Genomic DNA, 21,829 nt, shown 5'->3' on the forward strand with positions numbered 1-21,829 from the left:
TCAGGAACCGGTCCAACACAAACACTGGTTCAAGCGCGCAGGCTCACCTCTTCGTTGGCACCGCCACCGGCTTCGCTACGAGACACCAACACAGAGCAACACCAACCGGCATGGCACGAGTCCATTCCGGTACCCAACAACGGGGATACAACATTCATCACTCCCGCACGGAAAAGAAGTTCATTAAGAACCAGTGAACACCAATTCAAGTACTACATCCCCTGGTAATGTAGTATATACTTTGGCAGTCACATTTGTGCCACTGGAAATGTTTAGAAAGATGTTTTGGCCAAAGAAAATCTGCAACATCAAAGGTAAACCTTATCTTCAACTCAGTTGATACCTCTTCCTTAACAGAGCAACACAAGAAGCAAAGTCCAACTGCACTGAACAGCAAGTACAAGGTACAAAGTGGTAAAACAAGCTACATAACGTTTGTTGGCAGTTTTGTTTGTTTATGGTTTTTTGTTTGGTTGGGGTTTTTGTTTGTTTTAATCTTGAAAATAAATAGCCATGATTATATACTATTGGGAACATATAAGAAGTAAAGCGAAAGCTTTACAAGTGGTATAATGCGAAGTCCTCCATGGAACTGAAGAACTTGCACTGCCAATGCCATACCGTCAATGAGGAAGAAAAGCCATAAGCTCCTTTCACAAACAAAGTATTTTCTACTTTACAAAACATGCAACAAGTTCATTTTGATAAGAAACCGAACAGGGGATGCATAACTTATTTCACAGATTGGAAGAAGGAGACTAAAAGGACAACAAACAAATATCTAGTATAGTCTTTAGCTCCCAAAAAGAATGAAAAAAACATGGGTCAACTTATTAGCCACAGATATGTGAGCCAAAACAATTAGTGAACAGGAAAAGCTTTAATTTATAACTCAACTCCATGGCAAAATGCCTCACTTGACTCGCAATTAAGAATAAAGTCTTCTAGCTAACAGCTACCAACCAACGAGTGTCAGCGTAAAAAAAACCTAGAAAGTACAAATGCAGAGCAGATTGAAGATATAATAATAATAGGTCCCTGGCTTGCTGATTTAAATCAGTTCACCCTGGGTACACTTCAGCATTATTCAAATGCAGTCACAGCAACACCCCTTTCCAGCACAGGTGAGCCGAATGACAATAAACCTGCTTTTTGGCTGGCATTTCCCAAAAAAATTAGAGTCCTGTAGAAGTGTCATTGGGATGAGGATAACTAAATCTCACAGGCTCTTATTTAAAAATAAATAAATAAATAAATAAATAAATAAATAAACCCTGTGCTTAAAACTACATTACAGATTTAACAAGAACCGAACATTTTTGAACCCACCTACAGACAAACCCGCTCTCCAGCCAGAGAGACCAGATCCGACCTCAGGGAGAGCTGCAGAGGTAGCAACGCGGATTTGCCAGTTATTCCTTCTGGCAGCTCAAACCTTTAGCTCAGAGCAAATGGTATAAAATACACTAACAAGGAGGAAAGGGGGTGGGTGAAAACCTGAGTGTCTGCCTATCAACCCACGCGGAAAAGCTTTGCAGGGGGTGGAGGGACAGGAGGGAAGCTGGGCAGATCTAGAACATCAAACAGTCAAAGCAATCAGATTATTTTGTTAGCATCCCAGGCTAATTGGAAATTAAACCAAGTGTGTAATGAAGGTAATGAAATACAATGTTCCAGTGCTTAAAGCAGGAACCTCTGGCTCACCATCCCATTAACATGAGGAGAAAAATGAAGAAAAGGAGGAAAAATGAAGGGGCTCTGAAAAGCTGCTGAGGAAAGGTGGCTTTCCCGGCACGGCTGGCGGCTCCGACCCTCAGGAGAGCCAGGACCACGGGGTGTTTTTGAGAGGGGAGAGGTGCTGAGATTTTTGAACAGTGCACTGATCTTACATGGTACATTCATCTCATTGAGCACAGACTCCCAGATGGGACACTACTGGCATCTGCATGGACGTGTATTTCCCAGGGCCACTTGTTTTCACGGCCACAGATGATGCTGTGTGCCTGAAAGGGCCCTAATGAGTACCAACACAGACAAGCTCCATGGTATATGACCCCTACTTCTGTTCATATTATAATTCTACCTCTCATCTACCTTCCTTTCCTAGAAATGGGCTATGAACAATTAAACCAGCCCAATCAGGCAAGTCAGAGAGCCTATATGAACCTCTCTCATTGTTAATGCATGCAGCATATATGGCTTTAAATTAAAACTCTGGGAGACTAACACATCCCCAGTCTATGTAGAGTCTTGGAAAGTAATAGCTCCCCCGTTCAGCCTTAATTGTGACGGATTTCTAGGGCTTTGGGTAAGTCATTCATCTTCCACTAATTCCATTGCAGGAGGTTGTACTTTAGCACCTATAAGTCTGGAACCACGCTGCTGGATACGTGATCAGCTCCTGACCACGACCCAAAAACTGCCCAGGTGGGGCAGACCTCCTGCTTGCTTTTTGTAAGCGGGGTGATTTTTCTTCTAGAGGTGGCAATAAAAGTGAAGTCAAAGCGTTATGCTTCCCACGGCGTGCTCGCCCTAACTGCTTTTTGCACTTCGCTGCACACTGCAGAAAAATGCCAGTTTGTGACAGACTAAAGCGAAATCAGAATGTATTAGTTTTAAGACAAGAAACCAGACATCCCCTAAAGGTGAACCTCTTGTGGTAGGTGGGCAAGAAGGTGTTCAGGGATGGCTCCAAAACAAAGGGTTTCTCCTTGGTACAGCTGAGCCCCTCCAGTGGAGGAAACTCTTTTTTTCCAAGACCCTTTGCAATTTTCCTTGCAGAGGCTCTCACTGGCACCATCCAGTGGCTGTCTCACATCCTAAAGCTAGGCATCAATAAAAACCTCATGTAGCCATAAAAAGGAGGGTGTGGAGTTATAAAACATCACTGCCATCGGGTTTTTTGACAAATGGTGCTGTCAATAGCTAGAAGTGTCTGTTCCGATTGAAAATGTAACATCTAGACACATGTCAACAAAATCCCCCAGCATCCTGATTGATACTGGAGATCCTGGAATGATCTATTCAGCAAGACTAATGCTTTCAAAATTAGACGCATACTGGTAGCAGTAATTGGAAGGTGACAGCTCTCTGATGGATGAATTTGTCAATTAAGCTTTATAAATGAGGGGTCTGGGATGACAGACTCTGCGGAGTCATGGAAACTTATGCTTTATCATACAAACTCATTGCATCTCTGTCAGACTGCTGGGATTCAAAAGGCAAGGGAAAAGCGTGGTTTCCACAGAAAACGCTCAAGATGAGCATCTCTCATCCACAAGCCTACCAAAACACAGCAACCTCTACCTAATTTCCAGCTTGCTACTGCCAGCTATTTGCTTACTTTGCAAAAAGCGCTGCTCTCCCTCCTGGGCAGCCTCGTGTAAACCGCAGGAACACCCTATGAAAAGCCCCAAAGTGAAGCCCCCATCCTTCACCAGTGCAACGGTCTCATTCAGCGTAACGTATCCAACAGTGGGTAAACAAATTCCACCCACTGATGCACAGAAATGCCATCAGGTGCCTCCAAGAAGGAAATATTATCTCCACTTGCAGCACAAGCAGATGGAAAAGAAACCCAAACCACACACAAGACCAACAGAGACATGGTTGGGGGACTTCAAGATACAACCTGCATTCTCCTCCAACACCTGGGCTGAAGAAGAACTTTTTAAGGCTGTGGACATGGTGTGGAGGCACAGCCCACAGCTCCCAGCGATATTCAGATCCATAATAGGATGTGAATTTTCAAGTCCTTCCCAGCCTTCACAAGCAGGAACCATGAACCAATCCAGGAGTGGTGATTCACTCCTTGTACCAGTTAAAACATCAGCTGCAAAGGGAAAAAAACACAGCTGTGAGAAGTCCAAGCGCTCTCCCATGCCCAGGAAGGTGGTGTTCCACCCCGTTGTACAAGAGAAGTCCTACATCCCAGCCACAAAGTCCTTTTGGGATGCAGAGGACCACAAACAGCTTCTCAGCAAGGGGCTCATTTCTCAGTTTTATTACAAGAGCAAAGAGGGAAAAAAATCCTGCAAAGTACGCAGTAGAGAACAGACCAGGAGGTAAAAGCTGCTTCTGTTTCTAAACAGGCAGCCTCAGGGTGCTGTCTGAGACAGACACATTACTTGACAGCTAGAAGAAAAAAAAAAGAACGAAATGAGGACCTTCTTCATCCATAAGGTCATCCAGGAAGGCAAAACATATACTCGGAAATTCTGGCTGGCAGTCACCGTGGAAGAGGCAAGAGAGCACTGTCATCTATATCAATAGGTTTTTAGTCTAGTCTATGAACTAAAACACCTCAATACTGCCAGAGGGAATTCTGATTAGATCTAGATGAACCTCACCACCTCTACTTGTCAGATCTCAATAGATTCTCTTCTTAGTGCAGGTAATTAAATGCTAATTACTAATCAGCTTTTTATGTGACCTCAGTTTACTCCATATTGATTCACAAGCGTTTCTCTCAATAAATTGTGATGTACAGATGTCACGTAAAACACAACATATTATTGGACAGGACATAAGGGCTGTATCTATACAGCCCACGAAAAAACAGCAGAACAGCCACACATGGGAAAGCTTTGATCCAGCACATCAGTGACCAAGCAGACCACGAGGAAGAAGAAATGCTACAAGGAATTAAAATCCCAACAGCGCCCAGAAAAGAACTGGGAGAAGGTGACATCATCCCATCTTAAGCTACGAGGATAGCAGGGAGACTGACTAGAAAACTATTCCATGGGTTAAAAGTTATCCTAGAAGGTTGAGGATTGAAAATATTTGGATAGAAAAAGGTTGTTCCATTCAAATACCAAAAGACCAGTCAGGCTTCAGATGGATTTCTTATGTTTTTCTGCTAATATTTACACTCCTGAAGAAAAGCAAGTGCAGCGATAAAAGCCAGGAGGGAACCAGTTACAAAATAAGGTGTCTAACGATCAACACCTTTGGTTCTGCTTTAAACTGCTGCCATCTCGTGGTCTTGCTCTTTATCACCAGTGCTCAGCACTTGCAAGAGTCCAACAAGGAGCAATGAGTCATGAGGTCCAACTCCCTAGTTACACAACAAGATGGTATCAGGAAAAGTTTGTCCAAGACTCCAGAGAGCCCCTGGCCATCAGTAGGTGTGTAACAGCCCTACAGCTCCCACCTCATTGTTACCTGCTGCTGTTGCTGGGTGTGAACGGTGATCTGGAGTCACCTGCCATCTGTGTATGATCCCCAAAATCCTGGGATGCCATACTGAAATGGTATGTTGTTAGTACATGAGGATAACGGGAGGACACGTTTTCTGAGTTGCACTACACCAAAGTTACCAGCAAGAAAGACCCTGAGGACTGACTGAGTCCAGCAGCACACTGACAGCCCAGAGCAGCCAGGATCTGGCTTTATATTCATCCAGACCTGGTTCTGCCAAGCTTCATGCAAGGAAATGCAGAGCAAAAATGAAGGTTTGCCTTAAGACAGCTCTGGGAAGAAATGAGGGTTCCCCCTGTGGGGGGAAACTCTTCAGCAGGATCCCAAGTGACAAAGGGCGGTCACGAGCACTTCAGGCTCATCTGTAAAATGAGATTAAAGGCTCCGTCCACAATCAAACTTCTGCAGCGTCACTACCCAGTAATCAAACCAAACCCTTGTATGCATTACTGGCCCGTTGCCTGCACAAGGTAGGACATCTCAGATAACCAAGCTGAAATGAATGTACTAAATCACCAACCCAGCTGGTAACTTGCCATATATACCCATACCAATATATATGCAATTAGAAGTTTGTATTCATTAGTGCATGAGAAACTGCAAAGCTACCACAGAGGTTTTTTTAGAAAAAGCTACTGAACTATCAGCCTTGGGTGTCAGTCCTTTAATCACAACTACAGCAGCTCGTCTGGCCGGGTGCAACCCTGCACCTCTTCACAAGATCACTGTATTACTGGTTTTGAATGAAGGTCAGATCCTGACAACAAAAAGCCCAGATAAAGAGGCTTTAAATAAAGGCACCTTGGCTGTGCACCTGTAGCACCTCGACAGGACTTCAAAGCAATGCCCTGAACATCCCCAATCTCATACAATTCAATTATAATAAACTATTAGTCATAAATATGAAAAAAAAACCACCAAAACTTTCTAACAAGGTCACCTCCAACTTAGATATCTTTATGATGAGGGTGATTTGAGCTGCTAGAAACATGCACTCTGATCTCCGCACAATTATAAAGCAATTAGCAAGCCACAGATGGAGTTGTTACTCTACCCAGCACCCCGCTAGAATGCTTAGTGCTTGCTCATGTGCTAAAGGCAGCCAATTACAAAACCATAAAAAACCCATCTTGAAGACTATTTTTCAACAGGAGTTTTTTAGCTCCTGCTCAAAATCCTCATTTCTCAGAAGACAGAACAAGTGTGGATTTCCTGTCTAAAAAAATTCTGCTTCATTAAGTGTCTAATGTTGTCTATTTCCACAAGTAATCAAAAGAGGAGAAACATGATAATATCGGTATGAATGAGTGTGTATAAGAGGTTGCAATGACTGAGATGCACCATTTACAGAGGAACAGGCCATAAAGATAGAACCATCTGTACCATTCCTTTTCAGCAGTCTTTCTTTTGATACCTGGTACTGATACACACATTTTATTTAAAAACAGCTTCTAGGCAGGGCTGCGTTCCACCTGATCATGGAGAAATTTCATTCGAATATATTAAAAACATAAACATTTTCTCCACTGTTTACAGGCCAGTGGATTTAGCTGCATTAGTGAATAAATTAATCCAACCTCTTACTCCAAGAAGAGCCAAGGCAGGAAGGCAACAGCTACAAGCTGTCACCAACGTAGTTGCATCAAGTATTTCTTGATCTTCTGACTCATCTGACCAGAAGTTAAACTTTTGCTGCAGCACTCAAGACAGGCAAAACATGCAAAAGCCCAAAGAGATCTAAGAACAGAAGGCATTTCCTATTTTCTGAGGCAACAAGTGTTCTCTAACCAAATGCATTCATCACGGTGCATCAGTTGCAATTAAAAAGTCTTCATGTTTCTGATTATCTGCCCATTACAAACTCAAGCAATGCACTGGAAGTATGTATACATTACCATGGGATTGGAATCTGCAATCAGGTCGCGCAGGGAATCCAGAAATCCTTGATCCTCCACCATCTGGGCATTGATGTCATGCAGCTTGGCCACACAGACGGCTGCGGTCTTTCGTACATAAGGGTCTTCATCCTTCAAACACTTGCGGAGAGGCTCACACAAATACTCCGTGATCTTGTCCACCCTGATGCATCCCATCGTACGGACGGCCAGAGCACGGATGAGAGGGTTTGGGTCTTCACAGTCCTGCGAGGGGACAGAATATGCAGTAAGCAAATCTGCACCACTGGCCACTGGTATCTTCTCTGCAGGCAGAATCAGGCTGCTCTCATTTCAAACAAAAACCATCCTGATTATATGCTAAAAACAGGCAGTTATTTCAGATCAGGGATAAAAGGTGGAACTTACTCATTCACAGAAACATTCTACACCATCTCAAGATGGTTTCAGGCTACAATAGCTTGTAAAACTGTGATCTCAGTGTCCCTTGGTTCTCCACAGGCAAAGCTTCTTTCAACATGATCTAGCAGCCGAATCTGAAGTACAGCTAAGCTAGAGAGGCAACTCTCACCACCCAAAATGCAGCCGCAGGCAACTTTCAGACAGAATAAAATACTGGTTTCTTTCCTTAGTGGTTCAAGAGAGCAAGAGAATATAATGTGAAAAGTCAACAAGTAAACACAATTCAACAGTCATTAAGGCCTATTTCTTACAGGCCATCAGTTCTAGCCACAAGCTTTTTCCTTAAGTTTGCAACATATGAAGCACTAAGCAAAGGCTCGTCTAGAGGTGCTTTCCTGATGAGGAAAAAACAGAAGGGTATATAACACTTCATACTTCAAGGCTACATAATTTTACATACATTCAATCCAATAACATTTCCTAGATATGGAGAGGCAACTTGACAACAGCATTAAAGGCAATACTGCAATCAGGCTGTTATTTTTCCAATGAATCGTCTTTTGGTTTCACCAGAGATAAATGTTTTTCACAGAGAGCGCAGCTGAAAACATTCAGACAAGAAGTAAACAACCCTATGACAAAGATACTACAAAGGCTGGAAGATGAACAATATAAAATACTTTATCCAATGCCAGAAGCTGTGTCTGTAATGATGATCAGTAAAACGATAGAAACAGCTTTCCCCAGAGCAGGCTCTCTCACAACCACTCAAAGGGGCACTTAAGTCATCTCCTCTGCAATAACTAGCAGGAGAGAGGACCCAGACCGTTGGATTCAGCACATCAGCTCCTTATTTTCTGCTCCTCTACAAGCACCCCCAGTCCAGAGACTCAAGTACAAAAGCAGAGACAAACGGCAGTTCACAAAGGCTAACGGACAAAGGAGACACAGGGACAGCTGCTGTGCTGGACTATTTTCCGACAAGCCACGGGAGCAAGTTACCTTCACAAAGCTGTTGACAGCCATAATGGCCATATCTGGCTGACTCTTGGCATAGTTCATCAGGTACAGGTAGACCAGCTTCTTCAGCTCCAGGTTGTCGGTCTGCATGCAGTTCACAACATCAGGAAAGAGCGAGCTGGACAGACAACAGTAAGAAGAACAGTGAGACTGCATGGTATGCAAAGGGGATAGTATTAATAACAATATCAAGGAAGCCAGGAAAACTGCAGCTCCGCTTTAAGTACCATGCTGTCTCATGGCAGGTCAACTTCCCTCCCAAAACAGTTTGCAATGGCTTTTATAATAATAATTCAATCACTTGTAGGGCTTTAACACAGGAACAGGTAAAAACTAATGCAATTTCCTCAGGGTGTTTTAATTGGAGAGTTCACCAAACCAGAAAACTCTACCATGCCAGGCCTAGAAATGAACCCACAGGAAAAAAAAGGTTGCTTAAAAATATTTTGGTAATGTAAGACACTTACAAAGAACCTGCTGAATTTCAGATGAGTAAACGCTAGAGCAATTGGGAGCTTAAGTGCTGACAAGCTGAGTTTCACTCAAATGTCAAGCAGCAATCTGTAAACAGCACTGTAGAAGTTACACAGGGATATCTGCAGCTCTTGGTTATGCTGTAGAGATCTAAAGGTGAAGGGTATGTGCTGTTGGCTGAAAGGATTATTTTTTCTTCCAGTTTATCTGTTTGTTCATTCTATGATGTAGTCATAATACTAAATTTGCAACCTTATATTAATTTTCGTGACAACAGCCCACACTGCCATGAATCCAGGACTACTGCGGCTTTATGGTCGACTCCAGGCCTGGAGAAGCTGGAAGGAAGAAAGTATTCACTCAAGTAAGTTGTGCTGGTTGCCTCAAAGACAGAAAAAAGTATTGGGGACAGTGTCGCAGAAGGTAAATGCCTTTGTCCTTCAGCTGGTGTGACGCAAAGGTTCAATTTAAAAATAACTCGTTTCAAAATGTAGCATAAATTTACTCTATGAAAAACAAGGCCAAGAAAAACACTTGGAATCACCTTTCTGAGACTAAACCAAGGCTAGCAAGCAGTGAGAAAACATCGTTAAAGTGCCACCTAAAACACTTGAATTCTGGATGGGTTTTTAAACAAAAAGGGCTAACAGGCACCCAGCTAAACTGGCACTGACAACGGTTGTTTTTTTTTGCTTTCGGTAACAGGAAGGAGCTTGAGAAACTGTGAGTCAGGCTCAGCACAGACAAGGACACCGCCGGCCTCGTTACCCAGCTGAGATGACGAACTCAGAGCTGTTCCATGGAGTGTGTGTCACTGCACCCAACAGAGTCCCAGGAGAATCGGAGCTGCTTCGGGTGCAAGAAAAGCTGCTTTTACCTGACATCCTTCCCCACAGTCATGGCCGCAATAACCTTCTTCACAGCTTCTTTCCTCTTCTCTTTCTTTTCATTATTGAGTTCGGCCTTCAGTTCAAAAATCTCTCCTGGCAGAAGACAAAACAGGTTGAGCCTCTTGGGAGGAGAAAAGGATCTCACTTTAGGGATAGTTCAAAAGTGGCTTTTCGCTTTCCCAGCCTGTTGTTCCCATAAAACTAGTACAGCAGCATGTGGAAGCTGTCAGACCTTATGGAGAACGTGCTTGAATGAGAAGCAAAGCTGCGACACTCAGAGAACGATATGGGCTATAACTTGCTAACAAGAAAGCAGTTAGCGAGAAGCACGCTGCGTGTTGCAGCTCTCCCACTTCTAGAACATTACACCACATCACTGTAGCGTCTGTTTCTCAGAGTCAACTATTATATAACCAGGATGAAAAGATAGTTGGAGATGCCAGATTAGGGCCTGCAAGAAAAACAACTAACTTAGCTAGGAATTTTGCCCAGACTTTTTAACTTTTGCTCATCACCGCCTGCCTCCTGCGAATGCAACGAGACAACAGCAGGCTGTGGTGCAGCCAAATTGCTGTGATACAGTGGCAGAAACAGGAAAGCACAAATTTAGTCCAGTGGAAGAAATTCCTTCCAAATTCAAAAGACAGAGATAGTACTAACAAAAGCAGCAAGTCAGACAGCGCGCCTGGATGCTGTGGTTGTCGAAACAGCCCTTTCCGTGACAATAGCTCTTTCAGGTATTACTGCATGGAAAATCAGTTCAGGCTGGATCTCAAAAGTGGCAAAGCAAGTTTGCAAAATAAAGTAACATGCAAAACACAGGTTATTGAGTCTGCTTTAGGACTGAACTTAGAGATAAAGTTGTTCCTTAAAGATGTAGACTGCATTTGCTTAATATATGAGCTCATTCTAAACCTTAATAAACCATAAATAGATCAACGCTGTAGTTTTTTCACTGGCGAGCATTCACCAGAAACATTCAGCCGTTCTGAAAATGAGAGGTTAATGTGAACCATTTTCCACATCTACTGGAGAAAGATGAGCAACATCAGGCTTAAATTGCAGCCAGCAAAAGCTGGGATAAACACTGTTTCCTTCAAGAACAGTTTAGGAAACAAAATGTGCCTGTGACACTTTCAGCAGAACAAGCCCTGCTCTGGAACAGATGAATGGGTAAAATTGCTCAAAGATCCTTCCCAATCGTCCCATTTTTAACTGCTGCAGTTTGTCCTGAGACAAGGTGCCCACTACACCTCCAGTGAAGCCAGAGGAAAATCAAACACAGCCCTGCAGCTTTGGAGGAAACAGTGATTAGAAATCCCATCATCTTTGCAACAGTGTGATGTAGGGATATACACCTACACCTTAAATATTAAATGTCTCTCAATCAACTTATATCCTGTGATGCACAACAGAACAACCATCCGTAGTTTTGAACTCGTTAGCCCATAACTAAAACTTTGACCAGATCTGAGCTGAAATCCCAACATTTTGTTCTCTGATCCTCAAAAAAGCAGCAATTTGGGTCATTTTGTGCATCACAAAACTGATTAATGCATCAGTTTTGTCTTTTGTCACCATGTGACCTACTTTCAAAGTTTCTCCCTGGATGATTAAGACGAGAAACAGGGACAGAGCTCACAGAAAAGCACAAGTTCATCTGCATGCAGTTAAAAAAGCTGTGTAAAAATAGCCGCCCACCACCTCCAATCCACTGCACCAGCCTAACACTAACCTTTTTTATTGGTCGTGAAGTATTTGGAATCCGTCATGGTTCCAGCTCCTTAAAACACCTGAGAACAATAATAAAAAAAGAACAAGGAGTCAAACAAGTCAAACAGCATTTGGAGCTGACAACAGGCAGTTTGCAAGGCAGGAACTCAGCGGAAAGACGGTTGATGAGTGTGTAATGTAAGAGAAGCAGCAAACGCTTCCCATCCACAGGCACGAGTTTCACCATCTCCGTTCTGCACCTGCTGCTGATGTTACTTGGCAAACCCAGGGATTTAAAGGGTGCAGATGAACCACGTCAGTGAAAACACAACAGCCCGAGGCAGACAGGCTGGGGAAGCTGCTGGTGCTCAGCCCAGCTTTTTAAACTCTCTATTTCAGAAGGGAAAAAGGTGGGTTTTAACTCCTTATAACCAGCAGATCTTGAAATGTTCTGCAGCTGTCTATCCCCTGGGTACACAATTTCGTTTCCAAAAAAGCATTGCACACTTAATATCTTGACTGGAAGCAAGAAGTCCATGTTTCAGACAAAGGAAACTGCTATCTCCCCCTAACGATACTTTCCTGTGTTGCATCTTGATGGAAGGAACAATTAACCCTACTTGCAATACCCACCCCGAGGCCCTTTCATTTCTTTCCCTTCTTTTGTTCCTGGGAGATGCAAAGCAGCTTTTTCATTTAAAAAAAAAAAAAAAAACAACATTATTTTTCAGTTCTCTCAACCTTGAAATTGAAATCTTTCTCTGCCAAGATCTGACATCTCGCCCCGGACACAAACACAAGCTTATCATTTCAGGGCTAAGCTGCATTTTTGTGGACTGGACTGAAAAACGCTGCTGGGCCAGCAAGTGCTTAGCAGAGCTGCGAGAACAGTCTCACCAGCACTTTTCTTGCTCCACAGAACCAAATTATTAATACCTTAGAATCCAGGGATTGCCCAAACATATGTGGCTATCTGACATTTCAGTCTTACAATTGCCAGCTCCATAACACACATGACTCAAACAATTTTCAAGTACTGGCTTAACAACAAGCAGAGAAGCGGCAGTTTTACTGGTTTTGATGAAAGTCTGCACTGGTGCTAAGAACCTGTGACCCTAAAGCCATGCCAAAAAAAAGGGGTTTCCTACCTCTTTCCCCCTTTTTGTATTTTTTTTGCCCAATTCCCCTTCTCTTGTACATCCTTCCACGACCTCAAATTCTATCAGCAAAGCAGCAAGCCATCTCTTCCCTAAACGCCGCCTGTCTTGCCTCTGAACCTCGCAGGTCTTGCTGGCTCAGCAACAAAAGGACAAGCTCAGCTTTGAACTCCAAGACTCTGAACAGCAGCGCAACCAGCTTGTTGGTTCTTAACACTTTCCTTCCTCACCCCTTCAACAACCCCAACACCACCACTGTTCATTTTTCCCTTCCCACCTGGATCAGTTTAATACCTCAGCAGCTAAATTCCCAGCAATTTCTACCCCCTTCAATGTGCTCTACAGCAGAGTAATCGCAATCTTGTCCACCTGCCAAGCAAAGCAGATGAGAAACAACCTGTTGCTTTGCCCAGTTCCCCGGAGCTCCTGCCTGCGTGGTTGCTGCCTCATCCCAATTAGGCAGAATTACTGGGTTTGGTTTGATTGCTCTCCCTTTCTGCTCCTGCCAAGCTGGAGAGCAAACTATGCCTGGGGACAGCTCTGGAAGCGCGTTTCTCCTGCAGGAGAGGTTTGCCCTCCTTCCAAAACAGAGGCTGGGTTGGGAAAGCCACACGAGCCACAACACTGCAATCTTTCCAGGAAAAAAAATCACAGCATCACAAAAGAAGAAGCTGTTGTGGGTCTTTTTCCATAATTAAAAACACAGCCCATGTTCAGCTGCAATGTTATTGCTGACACATTCCTTCGGATTTGAGCCCAGCTTAAAAGATGACTTAAATGTTTTCCTTTGCGAGAGTTTCTGGCGTGGTGCCACACAACAGGCACTGAACACAGCCTCGCTGTTCTTTGTTTGCACTATATGTGGATTTGTCAGGCTGGGTCATACCTCCCAGCTGAGCCAGTCTGATATTGTTTTAACAGGGGCCAGAGCAGCAGATTACAGAGAAAATCCACAAGAAAAAACAGCCCACCATACACAACATCTCAGCTGCATAAAGCTAAACAGAGGAGGAAACTTTGCTGAATTTCAGAGATGATCTTTAACCTCAAAATCAGGACAATCTGCTGTTTTTCTACCTTTAGCTCACATACTTGGAAACATGAATCCTAGAAATGCTCAGACTCAGATAAGGCTAAGCACAGCACATGTATTTACAACCTGTTTTGATAGACATAAATAAGATCTGACTTAGGCCAAAAAGCAAACGACTGTATTCCAAACACAACACAGGAGAAAGTTCTTTTTCTCATGAGCACAGAGATTTTTGCCTCATGTCTGTCAGAGCTTGCTTTGCACATTGTTCAGGGACAGCTTGCAGCAGCACCGAGTATTATCTCATCCCCTGAGCAAACTCAGCAAGTCTCAGATGAAGGCCAAAAACAAAATAGCCCAGGCATACAAATAGCAACGTTTTAAATAACTCACGAAAATGCCAGCTTCTCATGCACAAATCTAAACTGAAGAGAGCCAAGATAAATTACGACAACATCATGAATATCCTGGTATTTTTTAGGAGAAAATCTACATCAGATTGCTCCCTCCTTACTATCATTCTGTGTCAAGCACCTGCTAAGGTGGAAACAGGTAAGAGGTGTTCATGGTGATGGCAAAAGGCTCCTGTTCCAAGCCCAGCAAAAAAGAAGAGATGAAAGAGAGGAATTTCTCTGGAAGCTCTGGCAATGCTTAATGCTGTAAGCATTGGCTTGACATTTAAATGTAGACTGAACCAAAAATATGATTAAACTAAAAGACTAAGGAACCCTCACAACCAGAAAAATGAGCCTACTCAGCCCAAAACGACACAGAAAACCGTATCCTGCTCCTGACCAACACCTGCTCTGCCCCACATGTGACTCTAACAACTGCCTGACCAGCTCCCCACCACCGATCTCAGAGGTGTCAACAGGAAGGCGGCAGACTAAAGGCCTCACTATTGATCCAAGCTCCCAAGCATTGAAACAATTCAGTGTTGAACCCCCAAATCTCCAAGGCAATCCCCAGTTTAAGCTGCCTTACACTCCAGCTGGTGCCACCACCTCTTATTTGCACCTGTGCCACCTGCAAAGCCTCTCGAGTAGCTGCACGATAGCCCAAGCGTGACTCAGGGCCACCAGAGCATCATGAAACTAAACAGAGCGACCGAACACACGTGGTGAAGGGAAAGCAGCGCCTGAGCTTAGAAACCCACAGCCCTGATGGTACCTGCAAGGGGCAGGTAATTCATTTCCATTTTGGGAGGCAAACACCCCATTGGTGCTCCCCACCCCTTTCTCAAATGCCCCGAGTTCCTATCAGCTCCTCCCTTCCCAGCACCCCAGCCCTCACCCCTGCCCAGTCCCACCAGTTATCCCAGTAGCTCGTTCCATGCATTCCCACCCACCTCCCTTCCCCAGTCCCACCAAGAGCCAGCCCAGCCCAAGCCCAGCACCCGCCCTCCCACCCCAGCCCTGTGCACCCCCAGTCCCACCCCCTCACCTCTCTAGTGTCCCTCCCAGTACCTCCGCACCCACATCCCCTGTCCTCCCAGTGACTTTGCACCCCCTCCCAGTACCTCACCAGTGACCCACTCCACCCTATTCCAGTGATCCTCACCCCCTCCCATCCCAGTCCCTCCACCAGTGCCCCTCACCTCCCCCCAGTTTCCCCCGACAGCGCCTCCAGCCCCTCCCAGTTCCCCACCGGTGCCCCTCACCCCTCCCAGTGCCCCACCCTGCCCCAGTCCCCCCTCCCCGTTCCCCACCAGTGCACCCCTGGCCCTACCCACGGCGCCGGGATGGACACACCGCTGTGGGGGCGGCGGCGGAACCGGAAGCGGAGCGGAAGGAACCGGGAGGACTCGCGAGAATGATCCCTCCCCCGCCTAGAGCGGCCGCGCCCCTGCCGCCATAGAGAGGCGCGGGGGAGGAGACAGAGCGGCAGGCTGCTCTCCGGGGCGCGGCGGGGGCTCCCCCTGGCGGCCGGGCGGGGCGCGGCGGAGCCATGGCGGAGCTCGGCGCTCACCTCACGGCCGCCTCGGCCGGCGACGACCGACCCTCCATCTTCGAGGCGGTGGCCCAGGACAGCCTGATGGCCGCCGTGAAACCCGCCCTGCAGCACCTGGTCAAGGTAAAGGGCCTTGGGGAGGAGAGGAGGGGCTGGCGGCGGCCGCCTCCCCGCAGGCCCGGAGGCAGCAGGACACCGAGGTGATTGGGGCTTGGGTTGAATGTTCTGTGAGGGACCTTGGGAAGGCTGCACAGCCCGGTTCATCACCAGGGTTTACCTCTGGCCTCGCTCACAAGCCAGCATAACAGTTTTGACCCTCCTGGCTCACGTTATGAACCGGGACATAATTTATAGCTACTGTAATTTAGCACATTACTCCACTTTCAGTTTGCTCTGTGTCCCTTTCCATAGGTGCTTGCTGAGTCTAACCCAGGCCGATACGGCTTCCTCTGGCGCTGGTTTGATGAGATCTACGTCTTTCTGGACTTGCTGCTCCAGCAGCACTACCTGGCCCGGTTCAGCGCCTCCTTTTCTGAAAACTTCTATAGCTTGAAGAGGATCCCCATAGGAGACTGCAAACAGCAACCTCTGGCCACTGCTGGCCTGCCCAAGAGGCAGCACTGGAAGTCTCTCCTCTTGCTGGTTCTTGTTCCTTACCTGAAAGGAAAACTAGAGAAAATGGTGTCCAGCCTGAGGGAAGAGGATGAGTACTCCATCCACCCTCCATCATCATCCTGGAAGCGCTTTTACCGAGCCTTCCTAGCTGCCTACCCCTTTGTAAACATGACCTGGGAGGGCTGGTTTCTTATCCAGCAACTGTGCTATATCCTTGGGAAAGCTCAGCATCACTCGCCCATGCTGCGGCTGGCTGGCGTTCGCCTGGTCAGGCTGACTGCAGAGGATATCCAGGCCCTGGAGGAGAAACTGGCTGGAGCCACCTCGAGTCATGCACACAGGTATGTCAGAACGTGGCTTAGCTGCTGCTTTCTAGAGAGTTCTGCTGCTTTCTAGAGGGTTCCGTGGGTGTGTTAATTTGGAGGTGATGCTGCAAGTAAAACTGTCTTGTTCTCCACGAATTCTTCAAGATGAAGTTTATCTCTGGCAAAATGTGTTTCAAAAGGGTATATCATTAGTGTAAACAAGAAAATAAGTAGCAGGGATTAGCTTTGCAAGATTTTGTGGTAATCAGATTGCAAGGTTTGGGGGTCTTTTTTGGCACTCCAGCCTTTATCCCGTTCAGTCTTCATCTGTGCTTTTCTAACCAAAGACTGCAACAATATTGGCAAACTTGAAGCTTTCCTAAAATACAAAGAATCTGAAACATCCTAGCAGATGCCTCATTACAAACATGGGACACACTGACCACCTTCCTTAGCATTAAGAAGCTGTATAAAGCAGTGACTTACTCCCCAAGTCCTTTTTGCCTTGGTTTGCAGATGGCCAAGTGTGCAGTAGTAGCAATTTCTCCGCATCTTCTCTCTTTTACAGCATTAAAACACAAGTGCGGTTGGCAGTGAAGAAAGCATTGGGTGGAATTGCCTTCTCCTTGTCCACTGGGCTGTCCGTCAGCGTGTTCTTTCTCCAGTTCCTGGACTGGTGGTACTCCTCCGAAAACCAAGAGACAATCAAATCTCTGACAGCGCTCCCAACTCCTCCACCCCCCGTGCACCTTGACGATGGGGCCAGCTCAGCTCTCTTACCCAAACTGAAGACTGTGTGCCCTCTGTGCCGCAAAATTCGTGTGAACGCCACAGCCCTGTCCACCTCTGGCTTTGTGTTTTGCTACCGCTGCGTATACAATTACGTGAAGGCTCACCAGCGCTGCCCCATCACGGGCTATGCCACAGAGCTGCAGCACCTTGTCAAACTGTACTCTCCTGAGAGCTGAAAGGCCTGCCTGGCACTCTCCCGAGTGGCTGGGTAGCAGCAAGCCTAAATTCACCCCTTTTTACATCCCAGAGAAGACTTTTGACCACTACAGCTCATCAGGGGGCTCTAAAGCTCCTTTGAACTTGGTGGTGCATCAGAGCTTTGCTGCCTTTGTGAATTCTGGTAAGGTTCTCCTGTTTGTTAGCTGCTCAAACATCCTGTGACAGTCTCAGAGGGATGGGACAGCCACTATCTATCAGCTGTCATAAAAATGCCTTTAAAAACAACAAAAAGGGAAGAAACATTGATTTGGATAAGAAGAATGCAGATGTGAGGATCAAAGAGTATCCCTAGGAAAAGTCCCGTTTGAGGGCATGAGCCAGCAAATTAAAGAGGCCAGGAAAACTTTACAGGCGAGTTACTCCCCCCAAAACAGCTTCCCAGGCACTCAAGCTTCTGGGGCAAGCTCTGGCACCAGTGCTTGGCCAAGGGGCACAAACAGGCTTAAACCTCTGCTCTGATCACGCTGTTCTTCGATCTCCCTGTTTTCAGGCTACTCATATTTAAATTGAGAACATCACACCTCTGATTCCCATCCAACTTTTGAGTCTTTTAAGGAACAAGGGGTGATGTGTACAAACAAGGATACAAGAGGCAGATTACAGTTTCTGCACAAAGGAGAAAAATGAGAAACCAGAGTAAAGCAACAACTGTGCCGATTTATATATTGTTTTTTTTGAAAAAGATAAGTCTGTTATTATCTGCTTTTATAAAGCAAAATTCTCTCTTGATTGAGAACCTAACTTTTCTGAGGACTGGAAAAAACAGAGCTTGCTCCTCTAGGGGCTGTATTTACATAAGATGAACTAGACTAGAGCTGCTTTCATCTTTGCAGATGACGATAATGGATATATGATTAGTATTTTGTAGGCTGGGAATCTTTAGTGTCTATATTTAACTATTACATTGCAATTATTCCAGTCCCAAACCATGTCACACATTCATAGCCTAAGAAAGCATCCTTTCATCGAACAGAGGAGAAAAGAAAATGTGTGTGATATTATGGCTGGTTATTCGACATCCGGGTTTTCCCGATGGAAGGTTTTTTCCCGACTCGGCTCTAGGGAGCAGCAGTTTGCTGCTCCAGACATCATAGTGACTTTGCTTATAGAACATGAAGAGCAAAGTTTGCTGCACAAAGTACAGAGTCTTTCCAGATTAAGTGATATGTTCTAACATTTAATTCACTGAACAAATCATCTCATTTCCCCCCCACTTCAGAAGATAAAAATCTCTAATATCCTCCCTCACCTGTAAGCAAGATAGCAAGGTTATTGAATAAAGTAGAAAAATATAGTAATTTGCATACTTCCAAAGATGCTCTGGAAAACACCTACTGTAACAAATGAGATTTGTCCCCAGTGCTTGTGTCATTATCTCTATACAGCTTCCAGACCTTTCTACCTGTGCCACTATAAAATAATAATAAAAACTATCTCATTTCTTCTTTCTCCAGTAGTTATGGGGTCCCTAGACACCTCTCTTCCTTTAGACAGCCAGTAGGAGCACACACATCTTAACTGGAAAAAGAAATCATATCAAGGTGTGAGAGCATCTGAGATTTCAAATCACTTTTAACAAAGCTGGCTTTGGGCTGGATATTAATTCTCATCACTTGCTACATCCATTTTGCTTCATAGACAGACATCATTATCCTTTGTGACAAACCAGCATCCAAGGTGCTCTGCTGCTGCACAGTCTTACAATAACCTGTCCAAAGAGAGGGACACGGGCCTGATTGTCCCCTTGACTAAGGACTGGAGGGTTTGACTGACAATTATTTCAGGACAGGTTTCTGTTCCTTCAATCCCTCCCGTACTTCCCAAGTTACGTGTCTGTCGCTCAGAGAGAAGCCGGGCAGTGCTGGGACAGCGGACTGGCTGATGCTGACTCACCCGCCAACACCGCAGAGCTCTCGGGGAAATTCTGCACCATCCTCCCCTCCAATCCAGAAGAATTTGCTGAGTAGCACAACCAAGTTTCCTGCACACACATTGCTCCAAGGCCTCTCCACCTCCTTCTCCCAGGGTTAACTTCTCTCTCCAGCTGCCTTCCATTCCACCGTCCCTACCAAACTTAGACTGGGCCAACTCCACAGCAGCTCCGAGACCTTCACAGAACCACCCACATCTACGCCTCACAGTTCTGAACAGCTGTAATTACTCTTCCAAATGTTAAATTGCTCTGTAATGGCTTCTGACTAACAGGCATTAAGCCCACAATGGTGACAGGCTCAGCATTACCTGCCAGGTTTTATCACTATTCCAGCAGATGGCTGCAGAACACCAACTTGGATTTGCTGCTTCTTCTAACCCTCCTGTCCTTTGTAGCCAAATACATACCTGTATTTGGTTTATTGTTAAAAACAAGAGCTATGAAACCAACTTGGGTTACACAAACATTCCTGTTTATCTGCTTTTTGACTATAATAGTATTCTTAAAGCCACAATGGTCTAAAAATAGCCAAGAAAAGGGTTTTTTTTCAAGGAACACCATCTTTATTAAACCACCATTTGGACTTGCACACTAATTTGTGATTTCTCTACAGTCATATATATGCATTCAGGATGCTTTATTCTGTTGCTTAATACAATTACATCAACATTTACAGCAGCACTGGAGTTGCCCAATACTTTACCATCAGAACCTGACTTTGCCAGTAGCTTAAAAAGTGTTTAGTGAACCTAAGCCACATTCACAGCTCATCTAGACACTCTAAAAATATTAGTGGATTAGCAACTGAGTTGCTTTCCCTTCTTCCTTAACTGAAACAACGTGGCTTCTCCTGTTAAGGGAAAACCACCATAATTGGACCCCTAAGTACACATTCCCCATGGAAGCTTCTTTCTCCACAGGAAGAGAGAAATGTAAAGTTGTCACCAAGACCTGGAAGAGAATAAAAGTGAGATTAGAGAATAGCTGCATGGCTTTTTTCCCTGTACTTTCTTGTAAAGGCCCGGGCTTTTCCCCCTGGACCGCCCAAAAGTGCCACACTTCATCCAGAGCCATGCCTGACCTCGCAGCTCTCTTCCAAAAATACTCCTGCCTCACTGCTGGCAGGCACTAGATGAGAATACAGCTGAACGAACTGCTAATGAGGAGTCTACTTTATGGAGTCTGCATTGCATTTACAGAGAACACACAGCAGCACAAGTATCTGGAGTTTCATCAGCCATGTCGCAGACAAAGAGAAAACAAACAAAATACCAAGCTAGAAACCCCCTCTCACTGCAAGCTCAGCACTAAACCCACTATTTCAGCAAGTTCCCAACAAGCATTTGCACTACTCAATTTTCAAATCAAGGCTTCTGTTTTGGTAAAAGAAATTGGTAAAATTCTTAATATTTTTCTATATATTTTTGGGTGCATCAAAAAGTTTCAAGAAAAAGCAAAGCCCTTTATTGTAGATGAGCTTAGCCTAAATAAGCTCAGAGAGAAGATTAGGTGATCATGCCCTGGTCAGAGCAAAGACACAGAGTCTCAGCAATACCAGTTCAGACTATACTTCGCTCATCATTGCTTCGGGCAAATCTATTTCCATTCAATAAAGAGCTTGCTCCCAAGTCAGGAACTAGAACTAGGTTTTGGGTTGCCTTTTTTTTTTCTTGGAAGCAAAAAAACAAACACACACCTCCTCATCTCCAGGAAACATAGATTAACTTGGGTTCTGGGTTCATTCTTTTCAGGATTTCTGAATTTTCTGTCTTTCTACAGCACAGTTAGCAGTAAATTAACACTGACCCTTGGAAGATAAGTCACAGAAGTGGGTGTGATAAGCCTGAAAAAGTGAGACCCTAGTTGCTGTTTCTACCTTCCTGTCCCCACCTCTGTTCAGCTGTGTGCATGACAAAGCCAAGTTGGTAGAGTAACAAAGGCAAAAGCTTTCTGTTTCCCCTTCCCAAACACCATTAGCTAAGCCAGCAAACCTCTTTTTCCTCCTGACACACCTATACACGCTGCCACCCCACAACGCAGGAGACTCCAAACAGCTGTTAAAGTTTTGGCTGATCTGCAAGCACGCAACAGATAAAAGGAGCTGGTTTAAGTTTTATGCTCATCCATGAATTAAGTCTTTGGGGGCTTTTCTCCTTGTTACCTGCCACTGTTGCAGATAACAAGGGGCTGAAGCACATTTAGCAGGGGAGCAGGGGAAGGGAGGAGGGT

The 21,829-nt window shown here is 45.1% G+C and overlaps 2 protein-coding genes across 4 annotated transcripts in view; one reads left to right on the forward strand and one right to left on the reverse strand.

The window, feature by feature from the left end:
• AP2B1 (adaptor related protein complex 2 subunit beta 1) overlaps window positions 1–15,597 on the reverse strand; it is a 74,446-nt gene extending 58,849 nt beyond the window's left edge. For 2 of the 3 annotated variants that reach the window (XM_082068152.1, XM_082068150.1), the window contains exons 1-5: window positions 15,515–15,597; window positions 11,619–11,676; window positions 9,871–9,976; window positions 8,502–8,637; window positions 7,098–7,343 (exon numbers count right to left, since the gene is read on the reverse strand). In XM_082068152.1, coding sequence (XP_081924278.1) covers window positions 7,098–7,343; window positions 8,502–8,637; window positions 9,871–9,976; window positions 11,619–11,655 — 525 coding nt within the window. In that variant the 5' untranslated portion in view covers window positions 11,656–11,676; window positions 15,515–15,597. The remainder of the gene's footprint in view (window positions 1–7,097; window positions 7,344–8,501; window positions 8,638–9,870; window positions 9,977–11,618; window positions 11,677–15,514) is intronic. The other variant, XM_082068151.1, reaches the window with a different exon arrangement.
• Window positions 15,598–15,716: 119 nt separating this feature from the next.
• PEX12 (peroxisomal biogenesis factor 12) lies at window positions 15,717–19,123 on the forward strand. Its single transcript, XM_082068470.1, has 3 exons — window positions 15,717–15,859; window positions 16,148–16,692; window positions 17,225–19,123. The coding sequence occupies exons 1-3, from the start codon at window positions 15,734–15,736 to the stop codon at window positions 17,622–17,624; spliced, it is 1,071 nt and encodes a 356-aa protein (XP_081924596.1). The 5' UTR covers window positions 15,717–15,733; the 3' UTR covers window positions 17,625–19,123.
• The last annotated feature ends 2,706 nt before the right edge of the window (window positions 19,124–21,829 follow it).

This window comes from Streptopelia decaocto (genome assembly GCF_964273445.1).
Source record: "Streptopelia decaocto genome assembly, chromosome: 18".
Lineage (NCBI taxonomy): Eukaryota > Metazoa > Chordata > Aves > Columbiformes > Columbidae > Streptopelia > Streptopelia decaocto.

Excerpts from the sequence above, each read along its gene's own strand:
- PEX12 (XM_082068470.1), top strand. The coding sequence starts at position 15,734 with ATGGCGGAGCTCGGCGCTCACCTCACGGCCGCCTCGGCCGGCGACGAC. Across the intron at positions 15,860-16,147 it reads CCCTGCAGCACCTGGTCAAG|GTGCTTGCTGAGTCTAACCC; the intron begins GTAAAGGGCCTT and ends CCCTTTCCATAG. Across the intron at positions 16,693-17,224 it reads ACCTCGAGTCATGCACACAG|CATTAAAACACAAGTGCGGT; the intron begins GTATGTCAGAAC and ends TCTCTTTTACAG.